The sequence below is a fragment of the Sphaeramia orbicularis genome, chromosome 20, assembly GCF_902148855.1.
Source record: "Sphaeramia orbicularis chromosome 20, fSphaOr1.1, whole genome shotgun sequence".
Lineage (NCBI taxonomy): Eukaryota > Metazoa > Chordata > Actinopteri > Kurtiformes > Apogonidae > Sphaeramia > Sphaeramia orbicularis.
This window is the reverse complement of record NC_043976.1, coordinates 11,505,144-11,523,243: the sequence shown is the minus strand read 5'-3', so window position 1 is coordinate 11,523,243 and position 18,100 is coordinate 11,505,144. Positions and strand designations below refer to the sequence as shown.

Below are 18,100 nucleotides of genomic sequence, written 5' to 3'. Positions count from 1 at the left end.
AATGTTAACAATATTACACATTAGTTTATCATTTACACATGTGAATCACAACTTAGAGATCAATGTGGATCTAAAAATACACAAAACAGTTAATAACAGGGAGAGTATTGTTAAAATTCCACATACTTCTCTTAAGAGATTTCAGATATTCACTTTTTTTAATTTTTTTTTTTTTTTTATAAAGGCTAGTCTGTAAATGTAAATATTCTTGTGTAATGTAACTTTTTTACACTAAAACTAAGACAAAAATTTGCAGTTTTCATAACTTATAGGTAATTATGATAGTATTTTACTGGTCTGATCATTTTTAGATTGAAATCACCTAAAATGATTTTACCATCCTTGACTGTTCATATCTTCAGTGTCATTTTTGCATTTCACAAATTCATCCCAGGGGACGGATTGAACCCTTTGGCGGGCCAGATTTGGCCCCCGGGCCGCATGTTTGACACCTGTGCTATAGTCTATTCTCATGGTCTACACACATTTTTTAATGCTGCATGGTACCTTATAGTACAAATTTGTACTTTACATCATTTTGGACTCTTTTTCATAGTCTAAAGGTGCAATTCTGGCCTCCTAAAGACCAATATTGTACTTTTGAGAGAACATTCTTAAAAAATGTACTTATAGGTCCATAAATGTTCTGATCTCGTACCTCTGTTTTTGAGAGTGTGTACAGTAAGTTGAAATCCTGTCGCCTTTCCTCTCCTCTGAGTCTTTAAGGCAAAGTGAAACACATGTAAACTCCCCAGATCACACACTCACACAGACATAAAAAGCCTGTGCAGCTGCTTTTGGTGCTTTCTGGAATTTTTAGGCCGGCCCTGTTGGCCAGAAATTGTACTTCCTAACTGGCTGTGTGTGTGTATGTGTGTGTATGTGTGTGTGAAACAGGGAGAGTATATGTGTGTGTGGGTGGGAGGGGAGAGGAGAGGGGCAGGGGGCAAAGGGGGGGCTTGTTTTTGGAGCTGGAGGACGGTTGCGCGTTCTGAAGGAGTGTTCTCCCAGCGTGGGAAAGACACTCGCCTTTTCTCTGCCTCTCAGGGACTAAACTAGGCCAAAGAAGGGCTGAGAGGACTTTACTAACTTCACCTCCCGGCTCTAACTTTCTCTGCTCCGGCTACAGAGGCAAAGCCGTTTCCCTCTGGAGCTGAGACGAGGGGTTGTAGTGGTAGTGGTAGTGGTGGTGGTGGTGGTGGTGGTGGTGGGGGGTGGATTTGTGAGAGGGAAGCGGTCAGGCTGGTAGAGGAGTTCCTGAGCTCCGAGAGGAGATGGGCAACAGCTGAGGAGGTTTTTGTCCCCGGCCGGGCTGAACAGCGCACAGTTTGGGTAGGGCAGAAATGTATCACTCCGGCAGTGAGGAGTCAGATCTGGTGAGTCTGAATCAACCCTTATATCCTTTCACACTTTTCCTCTGCTTCTCACTCTCCTTCTGAACAAAGAGGAAGTCTCCAGGAGAATGGAGGTTAATAGCATTTAAAGGGGCGTAATCATACACTTCCTATTTTTCCCCCTCAGTTACTAAGTCTTACTCAGTGCACTCTGTTACAGCCTGTCGGTTTGAGGCTAAAAGACTCCTTTAAGTGTCTCGTATGTTAAATGTAAATTTGCAGGCGCCGCTGCGTGACCAGCTAACTTTAAGTAGAGAGAGTCCATTATGTATAACGACCGGCACACAGCGAAAAGGTTGGCTGAACACAGGAGGGACTTCACTGTGAGCCAAACAAGGAGGGCTCTTTACTATATAAGGCCTTTAAAGTATTGATATTCAAGTCGCGTTAGTACAGAAATGAAGCATCAGAAATGTTCATGACTGGACTTTGCTCCAGTTTCTAAATCAGGGGTGTCAAACTCATTTTGGTTCAGGGCTCCATATTTAGCCCAATTTGATCTCAAGCGAGCCAGACCAGTAAAATAATGACTTAATAACCGATGAATAATGACAAATCCGAGTTTTTCTTTTTGTTTTAGTACAAAAAACCCTCAATTAATTTATGAAAATATTTACATTTTACAAAAAAGATGTCAATAACCTGAAAAAATGGACATTTTATTTGAAAAATTAGTGCAATTTTAGTAATATTATGCCTCGACTTATTATTTATACATGCACATTACACACAGTGTTACACAAACATTTGGTAACAGGCAGAAAATTGTTAAAATTTTGGAGTTTGGAACTAAAATTTGAACAATTTCTACAATATTATGTCTCTTACTGTTACCACAACTCCAGATTACAGTGAATCCATAAATGCACAAAACATTTAGTAAAAGGCAGAATATTGTTAAAATTGCACATTTCGGGTTGTTCACCTTTGTTTTTATTTATGTATTTATTTGCATTTTATTGTGAAAGAATAGTTTTGTAAATGTGAATATTTTCACAGTGTAATGTTATTTTTTCACTTAAATTTTTTCCACATAATTTTTCACAAAGAAAATTTGTTGTTGTCATTATTTATGGGTTATTGTGTTGTTATTTTTACTGTAGATCACATTGGTCTGTATGTGGAATCTGAACCAAAATGATTTTTGACAACCTGGACTGTTCAGGTTCATTTTTGCACTTTCATCCTGCGGGCCGGAATGGAACCTTTGGCGTGCCAGATTTGGCCCCCGGGCCGCATGTTTGACACCTGTGTTCTAAATGTTTGTGTTTTGTGTGAATAATGCTCTAGTGAAACTATTTCCAGTGACAGTAATCAGTAACTTTCAGCAGCTGTCACACACACCTTTAAACTTGAGTAATGACACTTAGAAATCAGTAAACCTCAACAAAAGCCATTCAACATGTCAATACCCCAAATATTCCTAACACATGTCCACATTTTGATGTCTGCTATTTTAATACATTTAATATAAACACTGTCAAACATGAACTGATGACATTTTGTTGTGTATAATTCAGCTACTGCATTATGTATTTGTTGTGGTTCGATGCTAAAATTAGAGAAATAGTATTGTTTGATTCTTGTGTTAAGTTAGTGATAAAGGTCTAAAAGCACTTGAGGGGTAGGATTAAATAAGTTTATACTTCTGCCTACTCCTTTTCGACCATGCAAAATTCAGACTTGTGTGTGCTTGGAGATAGATTCTGTTCATTTAAATGTTATTTTGTTTTTGTCTTAATTTGCCTCGTTTTTTTTTTTGTTTGTTTGTTTGTTTGTTTCTTTGCATGTTTGAAATAAATAAATAAAATAGAATAGAATAGAATAGAATAGAATAGAATAGAATAGAATAGAATAGAATAGAATAGAAATCATACACGTAACTGTCAGAGATGATATTATTGTCTAGTTCATTCTGTCCTGAGGTGATGTTTTACCAAAAAAATGTAATAAATCACATTAGTATTAGTATCATATTTGAGTTTAATCAGTGTAAACTTATTCTAAATCCTTCAGAATCTAATCCTTTACTTGATTAACTTAAGGATTGTAGTTTATGGAGATGTTTGTTTTATCTGGTTAACCATACTGCTCTGTAAACTTTTGCAGCATTTCTTTAACTGCAGGTTTGGTGCATGTCTTTGGCTGCATACCTCATTTGGTCGTGTTAGATTGGTGTTTGCACACTCTTCTGTGTCTGTGCCTGGGATGGTCTGCCCATGTTTGGTGAGTTTGGTAGCGCGACGGATCCACTTGTGCATTTTTAGATGTTTTTTTTAGCTTTTGACAACCATCTTTTTACTGCAATTACGACAAATCACCTCCTGCAAGTTACCAGACTCTCCTTTTTCATACACTTTAAAACCAAAATGTGTCGACTTGTGCAACTAACTCTGAATTCATGGCGTTTGTCAAAATATTATCACTGAAATTTTATGTAAATGTCGTGAGATTAACCACTCATAGCAGAAGTAGACCAAGACAGAACATCATTAAAATAAAATTAAACTAAACTGTTGAGTCTGTTTGTATGACTGTACTGACATGAACATTTTGTTGTGTATAATTCAGTTACTGCATTATGTATTTGTTGTGGTTTGATGCTAAAATTAGGAAAATAGTATTGTTTGATTCTTGTATTAAGTTAATGATAAAGGTGTAAAAGCACTGAGGGGTAGGATTAAATAAGTTTATACTTCTGCCTACTCCTTTTCGACCATGCAAAATTCAGACTTATGTGTGCTTGGAGATAGATTTTGTTCATTTAAATGTTGTTTTGTTTTGTTTTATTTTGTTTCTTTGCATGTTCGAAATAAATAAAGAAAAGAAAGAAAAGACAAAAAGAAAAATAACAGTGTAGAACAATGATGATACATGTTATTTTTGTGTTTTATGCAGGTGAATAAAGACTTGAAAATAAAGATGAATAAAGAGATTAAACCCATTATACAAAAATAATCACTGTTAGCCTCGAATAATCGTGTTGACGTGATTTTAATGCAATTCTGCTTTTTCACTGAGAGTATCAGCTTGATTTAATAAGATCAGATCTGATAAGATAAGATAAGATAAGATAGGATAAGATAAGATAAGATGAGATAAGATAGGATAAGATAAGACTTTATTGATCCCACTGTGGGGAAATTATACAGTTACAAATACAAAAGTAAATTGCAGGGAAGACAGAAAACAAAACATATACACTTGTGATGTAAAGAGAAAAAATACATCTGCTTTTTATATGATTATATAGATTTTTATTTAAATTAAAATTTTATATCCATATTTACAATGTATTTGCTCATGTACATGGTGCATTTGCCTCATGTTGACATCAGAGCAGGGACCACCAGGTACTATTAGGTCCTATTTCTTGTATCAACTTGACCAAGGATCCAAGTGATGTAAAAGGATGATAAATGGAACATCAAACATAGGTTGGTCAATCCAGTCATTACTGTGTCAGTATGTGCCCTGACATGTTGAAAAATGGGTAAATAAAGCTAGCAAAATATCTCAATTTTCACATATTCTTGGTCCAATAAGTAAAAGTTTTGGCTTTTTTTTTTTTTTTTTTTTTAAACCCCTTTAGCCCTATCAGCCCGCCCGTGGGCCGAAAAAATTATATTAATATTCATCTACTATAAAAATATAATAAATAAGGACAATGGATGTTTTTTTCAACTTTTGCTCAAAGTTTAGACCCTAATGTTAATAAAAGTACATCAAAAGTGGATTTTAGTGCAAACTTTAATGTTCAAACATGATTTTTAATCTTTGTGCGGTGAAATATACGCTATTAAAAATCTCCGACACAAACAAGTAATTTATGCATATCATTGTCAATTCAGCCGAAATAAAACAGGCGAGGATAAAAAATTCCAATTTCTCTTTTAGTTTGTTACAGTTTACTGAGGCATAGTAATAGATACAATATTTTAGACAATGGGAATAGATTCTGTGAGGTCTCTAAATGTCCACAGACACCAAGAACATCCATGTGAACCTTATTATTGTGGAGTAATTCTTAAAAGTAATTCTTACTTTGGGTATGTCTTTTTAGGCGTTTTTCCCCTGAAAATATGGTCAGGGTTAAACAGGTTAAATTGCCTCGATTACAAACAGCATGATGCGACAGTTTTTTCAGATAATTCTTTTATTTATTTTTTTTTTACGGAATGACCTTTCCAGTGGACGGTGCGGGTTGTATTTTTTTTTTTTTAAGTAAATCTGTGAAATTCTTTTCCACTACAGGGAACATCAAAAACACATGTTAATATAGGTTTTATTTTGGAAATTATAACAGTTTTAATTGTGATTCTTCAACACATGACTACCTCGGTTTTAGCTGCCATCGCACTGACAATGATGTTCAAATCAAATCAAGTCAAGTCAAATTTTATTTATATAGCGCCAAATCATAACAAAAGTTATCTCATGACACTTTACATATAGAGCCGGTCAAAACCAGACTCTCAAGCCAGTGCCGATGTTATGATGTGTCATGACATTATGGTAGTTTATGCTGCTGAGTACCATACCTGCAGTGGAAATTCAACTTGCTAAAACTAAACCAACATGATTCCTTTAGTGGAAAACTAACAGTACTAACCACATTATCAGGTGCAAAATAATACAATGCAATGAACATCTTTGGTATGAAAATATATGTTGTTTTATACATTTTTGCTATTATTATTCTTATTTTGAGAGATATTTTAATGCAACTATACATAATTATTAAGTGCAATGTTGATATTGTTCTTAAATGCATTAAATTGAGTGTCCAGTATGGAAATGATTGGACAGAGCATTAGAAATTATTACAATATAAAGCAGTGCAATAATCTCCAGCTGCCATCATATCATTACATTAATATAAACCAAATGAACTCAGTTAACACACACTAAAGTCAACAAAAGCTAAACACAAATCTGTAGCTCTTACGGGAATTAAATCAGCATGAAATAACATCTATAGAGGGTATGCACGTACGTCACTTCCCCCCTCTAAGTCAGACTGAGTGGCAAAAACCAACCTGCTCAACATGACGGAGTATAGCGGTAAACACAGCAAGACCGGGAAAATGTGAAATATGAAATTAAATTAAGGACAGTTGGACTGGACATGGATCTGTACGAGCTACCAAAGAACCAGTGGTCCATGAACACTGACATGTGGACAGAAATGGAGGATCCGGACCTGATCCAGGGTGGAGGGGATCATCGCTATTTTTACCTGAAACAAATATACATGGTTTCATCATCACTGAAAACCAGGGTCCAAAACTAGGGCCCAGAACCAGCTGATCCACAGTGCATTTACAGTAGACCGTGAACTGACCCCAGTGAAGATATGCATGATCTACTGGGACTGAGGAGATTTACTGAGTCTAGTTCAGATCCAGTACTTTATACAACACACATACTACTGCTGTGGACCAGCAGGGGAACACTGGATTCTGGTAAATTATGATATTTTTCCCACCTGTTTTTAAATTACGACATTATTCTTGTAATATTATAGCTTTATTGTCGGAATATGACGACTTTAATCTCATAAACGAATGACATTTTTTTAATAACTACGACTTTATTCTCATAACATTGTGATTCTTTTTGTATTCGACTTTATTCTCATAAAATTATGGGTTTTATATCGATATTTTATGACTTTATACTCGTAGTGACAAGTGTTTTTATTTTCTTATGTGGCCCTAATACTCCGTCGTAGCTTTATTCTCCAGTTCCGTCGAACTTGAAAAACTGGGTTAGCCTCAGTTTCAGTTAGTTTACTAATCATGTAGGAGCACAAGGTTCAGAATCACAAAATAAAGACAAATACCATGAAAGATCTGATCATGAAACCAGGAACTTTACTAAGAAGGAACATTAGCCAAAACAATATGTAATTTAAGGTCTGATTTGACCCAAAAATACAGCATATATTAGAGCTTCCTGACACAACAATCCACAGATCTAGGTTTGGTTTCCTGGATTTGTGGATCCATCTACTTCTCTTTTCTTTGTCTTTCAGTGTCTGTAAAACAATAGCTCTGACTGCTTTTCAAACCTGTTCATACAGTCAATCACACAACAGCTCTTCCCCATTTTTATTAAATATTGTTCTTAAGTTTAGACAGTACTGATGCTGATGCTGCTACTCATCTCCCTCTTTCTGCCACTCAGTGGGCGGAACCTCTGTGACTTCCACTAGCGGTGAAGTCACGTGCATACCCTATATAACACAGGTGTCAAACATGCGGCCCGGGGGCCAAATTCAGCCCGCCAAAGGGTCCAGTCCGGCCCTTGGGATGAATTTGTGAAATGCAAAAATTACACTAAGAAAATAACAATCCTTTTAGTTCAGGTTCCACATTCAGACCAATTCAATCTCCAGTGGGCAGGACCAGTAAAATACTATCATAATAACATATAAATAATGACAACTCCAAATTTTTCTCTTTGTAAATGTAACTATTTTCATGTATTTACACTAAAACAAAGTATAATTTTGCAAAAAATTTGAATAACCTGAACAAATATGAACAACCTGGAATGTCTTAAGAGAAGTAAGTATAATTTTACCAATATTCTGCCTGATGTTAAATGTTTTACGTATTTGTAGATCCACTGTATCTATAAGTTATAATAAACGTGTGTAAATGATAAACTGAGGCATAATATTGTTAAAATTACACTTATTTTTTTCAGTTTGTTCATGTTATTCACATCTTTTGAAAGGATAGTTTGTAGATGTAAACCTTCTCAAAATGTAAATTTACTTTTTTCACTCTAAAACATACAAAAAAATGTTTGCAGTTGACTTTATTTACATATTATTATGTTATTATTTTACTGGTTTGGCCCACCGCAGATCAAATTTAGCTGAATGTGGCTTGACACCCCTGCTCTATAATATATGGATGTGAATGAGGTATATATACTCAGTGCCAATGAAAACACAACACTTGAAGATTCTTATATTTTTTTTAAATCGATGAGGATTTTTATTCCATAAGCTCTTTGAAATTAATCATAGGCCATTTCTATACAGTAAAAATAAAAAATCACATCCAAATTTGTTGACAAAAAATAAGGATAAAGAAAGAAACTCAAGGACCCCCGAGACCAAAAATCACACAGCGGTCCCGGAGGTGCTGCAGCTCAATGTAGCGGTCCTGCTGTGGCGTGGTCACACGTGCTCGTCCAGGGCCAGGTCTGTCTGCAGTTGAGCCAGTTTCTTCATGCCTCTGTTGCATCCTGACTACGGTGGACACATTGCATCCAAAACGGCGCGCCACCTGCCGAGCAGAGATTCCGGCCTCCAGGAGCCCTATAGCATGGCATCTGTGGTCACGTGTCAGTCTAGGCGTCGCTGAGTTATTGCAAATGATTTTGGTGCTTTTCAGCTTGCCTTTATATACAGAACATGACCACTCCTTAACTGACCACAATTCCTTAAGTTGAGCAGTTCATTGCTGAGCAATGAGAAAAACAAGTCTTATGAATGCAGACAAGTTCATTCAAGCGTGACAATAGCTCAGCCCGTCTCAGGTTGTTAAGAAATTGTCTGGGATTATCTTATACAGGTGAAGTGTTGCATTTTCATTGGCACTGAGTATACAGGGTGGGGAAGCAAAATTTACAATATTTTGAGGCAGGGATTGAAAGACAGTGTATGACCAATTAGTTTATTGAAAGCCATGAGAATTTATTTGCCACAAGAAAATTGACATAATAGAAAATGTTTTTATTCTGTGTGTCCTCCTTCTTTGTCAATAACTGCCTTCACACGCTTCCTGAAACTTGTGCAAGTGTTCCTCAAATATTGGGGTGAGAACTTCTCCCATTCTTCTTTAATCATATCTTCCAGACTTTCTCGTAATAGTTTTGCTCATAGTCATTTTCTTCTTTACATTATAAACCACAGGTGTCAAACATGCAGCCCGGGGGCCAAATCCGGCCCACCAAAGGGTTTAGTCCGGCCCTTTGGATGAATGTGTGAAATGCAAAAATTACACTTATTAACAATCATTTTAGCTCAGGTTCCACATTCAGACCAATATGATCTAAAGTGGGTTGGATCAGTAAAATACTATTTTAGTAACTTACAAATACTCATTCATTCATTCATTCATTCATTCATTTTCTGAACCCGCTTTATCCTCACTAGGGTCCCAGGGGCCGCTGGAGCCTATCCCAGCGACTTATGGGCAATTCCAAATTTTTCCTTTTGTAAATGTAATCATTTTCATGTATTTACACTAAAACAAAGTATAATTTCGCAAAAAATGTGAATAACCTGAACAAATATGAACAACCTGAAATATCTTAAGAGAAGTAAGTGCAATTTTAATAATATTATGTCAGTAAATGATAAACTGAAGCATAATATTCTTAAAATTGAACTTATTTTTTCAGTTTGTTCTTGTTATTCACATTGTTTTGAAGGATAGTTTGTAAACATGTGAACATTTTCATAATGTAATTTTACTTTTTTCACACTAAAACACAGAGGAAAGTTTGGAGTTGACATTATTTATATATTATTATATTATTATTTACGGGTCCGGCCCACTTCAGATCAAATTTAGCTAAATGTGGCCCCTGAATTATAATGAGTTTGACACTCCTGTTAAAAACAGTCTTTATGGACACTCCAACTATTTTTGAAATCTCTTTTGGTGTGACGAGTGCACACTCTTTGACGTTTGCTTTCCTGATTACTCATATGGGCAAAAGTTTCTGAAAAGGTATGGATACTAGTGTTAGGTATGATTATGACATCAATATATGTTTGGTTTCAAAACAATTGACGTAGTGCCTGCTGAGAAAAAACAACTAAATGTTCATTGTAAATTTTGCTTCCCCACCCTGTAGATTATCACGGTGCATCTCTGGTTTTGTTGTTTTATGCCCATTATTGTCGGTTCAAACCTTAATAAACCGTCTCCTCACATTAACACAGAAGCTCTTGTTTGGTTATATAAGGAGTCTGTTTATTGGTGGTAGTTCAGAGTCTCCATGTGTTTGAAGTGACTCTCTCTGGGCTCGGTTTGTCCCGTCAGCCAACACCTCCTGCATCTCCTTCAGTGTGATTCTAAGTGTCGCCGTGTTAGGATCCGTGTCGGCCACTGAGAGCTGTGAATAGTGGAGTGATTATGAAGTGGTGCTCGGAGGATGAATTGCAGGTCATGGAAAGGGCAAAGTACAAGAGTCTGTTTATAATGTCGAAACAGTTCCCTAATTAATTGAATAACTGAAGACGCAGTCATTTTGGTCATTTGCCAGGCAGTAGATACGAGGGTACACTGATGCTTATACAAGTGGAATAAAATATTTGCACCTCTTCTTATGAAATGATTGTGATTTTTCTTGATAGGAGACTGAGATGTTTTTATCTGTACAGGAGTCTTCATTTAAAGCTGTGCTGTTTGATTTTTGATGTTGATTCAATTGCATTTCACCAAATTGTCAACAAAAATTCTACCCACTTTTCTGGACTGTTTTCAGGTTACACCGGTCTACAAGGAAAATGCTTCCAGAATAAAAGTAATGAAATTTTACCACATGAGAGTCACTGATAGAGAAAAATCAAGTAAAAAATGCTGGTTGGCTGAACTTTCCAAGATACAGCCTTGGGTCAAAATGTGAAATTCAAGAATTAACGAGAGAATGGGTTTGACTCAAAAGGAATATTTCTCTCAGAGCGACAAGATCTACTTCAAAACACTGTCTGCACATTAGAATACATTCACTTTACAGGTTCTATTTAGTGGAAGATTTATAAAACTATTATAGAAATGTACATAAACCAATGTGTAATAACACTTAATCACATACCTTGAAAACATCAGCAAACCGGCACTTTTGTCATTTATTTTCCAATTAATCTTATTAAAATACGTAACATTTAGCACATTTAATCTCTGAAGCAAATCATTTCTAAGAAATTGTAGACCAGTGTTATAGAAAATTTTCCCTGTGATGCAAAACCTTGACAGGTCATAAATATTTTCACACACTTAGAGGGTTAAATATGTATGTGTATACCTCTACTTTACGCCCCTCTGTGGACCTCGAGTCAAAAATGCACATGTACAAAAACACTGATATAAAATTTTCATATAACAGTATTTTTTCTGCTTTTTCTGTGTAAATCTCTTAAACAGAGTTCGATCATTTTCATACTTTTAACTCATGTCAGTTTGAATACTATTGTTTATTAAAATAACACACAAAATATGAGATTAATATCTGATATGATTATAATGAAGAATGGTGGCTGAGCATTGCTGATAATGAGAGTCCTCCATTTATCAAAAAATAGTAATATTTATTTAATTGTAATAGTATCATTTCATGTTAGATTAAAAAATGTGAGTTCAGAGTAAATCATTGAGGCTTTTTGTTTTGCAATGAGCATCCAACACTGAACAAAATTATTGAATATTTGGTATTTTTGAGGAGAGCTGAAGTAGCTTAAGAGATATGTGCAGAAAAAATATCAATATAATGATTTTATGGTAGTTTTTTGTTGTCTCAAGGGTCCTCAAAAAGTGCAAAAAATATGTGTAGTGTATAATCAAACTGAAAGAATAACTACCATTATTCAATAAGTATTTAAAGAGTGAAATGTTTTTTGTAGAAATGCTGTAACACAGACATAATGATGAGCAAATCAAATCAGAACATGATTCTACTGCCTTGTTCTGGGACTTGATACAGAAGTTTGATGGTTTGGACTGAGAGGAAAGGAATGTAAGAGTGTGTAATCACCGAACCTGGTCAAACGTGATTACTGATGTGCAGAAACAGGAATAAAAAGAGGAATGTGTCTGAAAACAAAATTATTCCAATCGTTATGGACAGCAATTTCAAATGTGAAATGCTGTTGTCAGATGGACAGTCTGTCCTTGATATGTAAACTAGGGATGGAACGATACGAAAATTTTATATCACGGTTACTGTGACCAAAATTATCACAGTTACCATTATTATCGCGGTATTATTGAAATTGTGCTCAAAATGTTCAAAAAGTACTAATACACACACCAAAAGAATTTAACCAAGTTGTATTTAAAACATAAAATAAAATAAAATAATTGGCACAATGTACCTTCTGTTGCAGAAACATTTAAATATTAACCCTTAGTGGTCTGAGCCTATTTTGTCTGTTTTTCAGTCCTTTTGATTTTGCCTTTATATACGATATAAACAAATGTTTACTATAGCCATGTTTGGGATCTGTTTTTTCAGCACAACTTTATATCATCTGTCTATTATTTTTTTCACTTTAATCTAGATAGATAGATAGATAGATAGATAGATAGATAGATAGATAGATAGATAGATAGATAGATAGATAGATAGATAGATAGATAGATAGATAGATAGATAGATAGATAGATAGATAGATAGATAGATACTTTATTGATCCTGGGGGGAAATTCAAGATTCAAGAAATTCAAGAAATTAGTCTACTATAAAAACATAACAGAACAAAACACACACAAAAATATATAAAATCCGATTTGAAAAATGTATATAATTTATTGCATAAATAACACACAGACGCTTAATGAACCTTTTCAAAGACTTTAAAAGTGAATATTGGTTCCAAATATTAAGTATATACAATTAAAACTGTAATAAATTAAAACTATACTCAAATATTTGACATAAAAGCAGATCTTTACATAGGCGTTTTTTCCGGAAAAGTGAAAAGTAATCAAACACGGTTATCATGATAATTAGAATTTAAACGGTAATACTAAACATCTGCAATTTTACCGCGGTTTATTGTTATACCGGTAATCATTACATCCCTAATGTGCAGCATTTTTGTGTTTTGTGCATAGTCAGAATTTAGTCTGATATGTGTAGGATTTTTGAGTTACTTATGGGATCTGACATAAGAATTTAGGATAGGTAGAAGGATGGAGTAAGGGGGCAGGAGATTATAGGTTAAACTTCATTGCGCTCCTTTTTGAATGTTTTTCTTTCTTTTTATATAAATCTTTTTGTGGTTTGGTTTTAATGTTATACTTGAAATTAACAAACAAACAAACAAACAAACAAACAGCGTATATTAACTCATAAAGACCCAAACACCCACTGATGAACAAATTTATCTACTGATGTAAACTGTTTAATGTCTGTTGATCCATTAATCCTATCAATATATGTAAATAATTGTTGTAAAATGCAGTTGATCATCTTTTCATGGTCATCAGATATGACCCATTTGGACGTTCAGTGGCTCCGTAGTTACCATGGAAACACCGTCATCTTCTACAACATTGATTCACCAGTAAAACCCATGGCATTGGATCAAAGATAGTGGATGTAAATGCTTGTTTTTATGCTCAGTTAATGATATCTAGCTGAAAAAGTCACTTTTTCTTTAGTTTTCTTTGTTCCTACTACAATAACCCTCAACTTTAATCTGAGCTTTTATGAACATCTACATGATCAGTGAAGTAAATATAGGAAAATAACTGATTTTCACTGACAAAATGCAAAATTCAGAGGATAATATTATAATAAATGGTGATAAATTAAATTAAATTAAATAAAGGTTAAAGAGAGAGAAAAAATTATTAGGGAACTGACACAAAAGTAGCCCTGGGTCTTTATGGGTTAAAATAAACAACTTGAATAGATCACCTGAGTTCTTTTTCTAGAGAAAAAACCTACTTTTTTTTTTTTTTTAGAAAGGAGAGAATTGCTTTGTTACGACTTCAAATCAACACCCTGGAAGAAAACGTTTAGAAATTACAAATAAAATGCTGCAACCACATCTCTTTATTTATTCAACCAATTTAAAATGTGTTTTCCCCTGACGCAGTAAAAACACACTCAGTAATGAGATGTTATAGACTAATTTGAGAGGAGATTGAATGTCATTTATTTACGGAATTTGGGGATTTCTACGTGCTTGTTTTGCAACATTGCGACATTTCTACATCATATTCATCATATTTATACTAATTTAGCCTGAGGCCGCTCTAAAGTACCATTTCTGTCTTCATGAAATAAAATAAATGGGGCTGATAACATTTTACTCGATCACCGTCCCATTTGTCGGGGGGTATGTTTTGCTCCACCAAAGATGGTTAGCAGCTCGTTCTGCTCTCTTGCCCAATTTTCATCAATCATCCTCAGGCTGCTTCATGCACCAGGAAGCTGCCAGAATATTGATGACACAAGCACAAAATAGCAGCACGGAGCCGCCAGAGGAGCCTCTATTACTGTATCCCCTTGATCGGCCATCATCCTATACTGTATGCAGCGTGTTTTCACAGAGGGGCCCAAGAGAACAGGAGCAGCCTGATAAACTAGATCTAACTGTGAGGCCATTGACTGGAAATGAGAGCCACGGCCCTAAAGGGACGTCTGCCTCTGCTGCTTCTGCTGCCGGTTGCAGGTCATATTTACTGTACTGGAGGAAAAGGATTAGCACATCATTTACAGCAGTAAAGGTCCTGTCACCCCACATCTGTTCTACTGTAGCATGACGGGAATTTGAGATACGGCAACAGCGGTGTGACCCAATAAAAGTACGTCTGTGTTTGTAGGACAAAGATAAAGGACAAGGACAGCAGAGTCCAGGACATTTAATATCAATCAATATCGCCAGCTGAGGTTTACTATTATCTGTACCAGGGCTGTCAAACTCATATTAGTTCAGGGGCCAGATTCAGCCAAATTTGATCTGAAGTGGGCCGGACCAGTAAAATAATAACATAATAATATATACAAGGTGGGGAAGCAAAATTTACAATGAACATTTAGTTGTTTTTTCTCAGCAGGCACTACGTCAATTGTTTTGAAACCAAACATATATTGATGTCATAATCATACCTAACACTATTATCCATACCTTTTCACAAACTTTTGCCCATATGAGTCATCAGGAAAGCAAACGTCAAAGAGTGTGTGATTTGCTGAATGCACTCGTCACACCAAAGGAGATTTCAAAAATAGTTGGAGTGTCCATAAAGACTGTTTATAATGGAAAGAAGAGAATGACTATGAGCAAAACTATTACGAGAAGGTCTGGAAGATACTATTAAAGAAGAATGGGAGAAGTGGTCACCTGAATATTTGAGGAACACTTGCACAAATTTCAGGAAGCGTGTGAAGGCAGTTATTGAGAAAGAAGGAGGACACATAGAATAAAAACATTTTCTATTATGTACATTTTCTTGGGGCAAATAAATTCTCATGACTTTCAATAAACTAATTGGTCATACACTGTCTTTCAATCCCTGCCTCAAAATATTGTAAATTTTGCTTCCCCACCCTGTAAATAATGTCAACTCCAAACTTTTCTCTATGTTTTAGAGCGAAAAAATTAATTTACATTATGAAAAGGTTTCCATCTACAAACTATCCATACAAACGATGTGAATAACATGAACAAACTGAAAAAATATTTGCAGTTTTAACAATATTCTGCCTCAGTTTACCACAGTGGATCTACAAATACACAAAACATTTAATAACAGACAGAATATTGTTAAAATTGTACTTACTTCTCTTAAGACATTTCAGGTTATTCACATTTTTTTGCAAAATTATACTTTGTTTTAGTGTAAATACATGAATATATTTACATTTACAAAGAGAAACATTTGAAGTTGTCATTATTTATATGTTAGTATGATAGTATTTTACTGGTCCTGTCCACTGGAGATTGAATTGGTCTGAATGTGGAACCTGAACTAAAAGGATTGTTAATATTTTAGTGTAATTTTGCATTTAACAAATTCATCCCAAGGGCCAGACTGGACCCTTTGGCGGGCTGAATTTTCACATGTTTGACCGGCCACAATCTGGCCACATGTTTGACACCTGTGATCTATACTGTTCAAATTTCCCACAATTTCAAGCCAAACTGTTTCTTAAGTGTCAAAAATCTTGCATGTTTTAAGAGATTCATGGATTATAATCTCAATAATGTGTTTTTTTTATTTTATTTTTTTTATTTAGTAGTGATTAAGGCTGATTAACAGCTAAAAACTTTTCTTCATTACAGAAAATTTGGTTGCTAAAGTGTTGTTAAAGTGCAGTCATTTCCCGGGCTAAAGTGCTCTACTCCCCCTTTCTTCTCCTTCTGCCTGTTACTTCAGATCAGGTCTGGCATCGAAATGTGGTTCAACGAAAGTCATAAGGAAGACAGCAGAGCCTCATATACTTTATGAAGTTTCCCTTGGCAAAGCAAATTTGTTCAGCACAAAAAGGCAGCCAGACTACCATTCTGGTGTTATGATGCTGAACAATAAATAAATAAATAAAAATAGAAAATAAAACAAAACAAAGTGCTCTAGTTGTAGCTTCTCAACTCTAAACCTGTTCTAACCTTTTTTTTTTTTTTTTTTTTTTTTTTTTTTTTTTTTTTTTTAATGTTTTTAGTATTGTAATATGAACCAATCTGAAATGATTTCCATTTACTTATTTCTGACGTTTTTATTTTATTTTTTCCCACATTTTATTAATTTTTGCAATTATACATGACAACAATAAACACAGATTTAAACAAAAACCAACAACCTCAACATAAACCAGACAAAGACAGAACGTTAGTATCTTTCACAACAATACCACATGAAAGGACAGTGCAAGTCCTGTCAACTTAGACAAATAATCATTTAAATGATCAAAGGGAATCCACAGATCCTACGAGGGCTGTTCAATAAGTTCATGGCCTCACCCAGAACAGAACAACACAGACTGATAATTTATATTTTATTTTTCAACATAATCTCCATTTACAGCAATGCACTTGGTCCATCGATGTTCAAGCATCACTATCCCATCACGAAAGAATGTAACATCCTGTATTATAACAACCAGTATTTCTGGGTGAGGCCATGAACTTATTGAACAGCCCTCGTATGCAAGGATCAGGATTGAAGAAAAAAGAACTGAGAAATTGCCTATTGCTCTGAATTTCTAATCTTTGAACTTAAAATTTGTGATGATGATATGCACCCCCTCACCTGGTTCCAAATGGTTTCAGTTCTAAAATTAGTTTTATTAAGAATATCTGTTATTCGCCCCATACCTAAGAGATTTAAAAACTCAAAAACCCATGTTTCTGTAGAGTAAGACATTGATTTGTGAATTTTCCAGTTCGACAAATTCATTCTTTTCACCGCCAAAAAGACTAAATCATATTTCTGACGTTTTTAAGGGCTAATATTGATACCAAATACAGACAATAATGACAGTAATTGAAACTGATGCATTTTTGGAGTAATAATAATTATTTCTTGGTGTTAAATTTTAAAATAAATCTAACACAGATAGACACTTTTAATCCCTATTTTATTACATTTGCACTGTAATTTGCACTGTTTAATGCCTTCTGTACGGCCTATATTCCACAGTGTACATATTGTCCATATTTTACATATCTGACATTTTTACTGTCTATATTCTATATTTTTGTTCTGTTCTCTATGCTGTAGCAAGCAAATGCAATGACATTTCGTTCTGTATACGCTGTATATCTTAATGACAATACAGTCTGTCTAAGTCTAAGTCTAGTACAATTCAATAATATTTCATCAACGTTTATTTTCTGTTATCAAACTGAATTGGAGGCGTTATAAGAAATACGTAGAAAATAAATAAATGTTATGTGTAACCAGTGCTGTGGGATTTCTGGAGACTACTAACACTATTCCACTTAT

General features: G+C 34.8%; 1 protein-coding gene across 6 annotated transcripts in view; it reads left to right on the top strand.

Moving 5' to 3' along the window:
- Nucleotides 1–18,100, top strand: part of cacnb2a (calcium channel, voltage-dependent, beta 2a) — a 155,533-nt gene that overhangs the window by 68,125 nt on the left and 69,308 nt on the right. Inside the window, exon 1 of one of the 6 annotated variants that reach the window (XM_030123128.1) lies at nt 1,245–1,376. The exons of the other annotated variants lie outside the window; for them this stretch is intronic. Within the exon in view, the coding sequence (XP_029978988.1) occupies nt 1,344–1,376 (33 nt within the window). The 5' untranslated portion in view covers nt 1,245–1,343. Of the gene's footprint in view, nt 1–1,244; nt 1,377–18,100 lie in introns of those variants that run through there. 6 annotated transcript variants of the gene reach the window in all.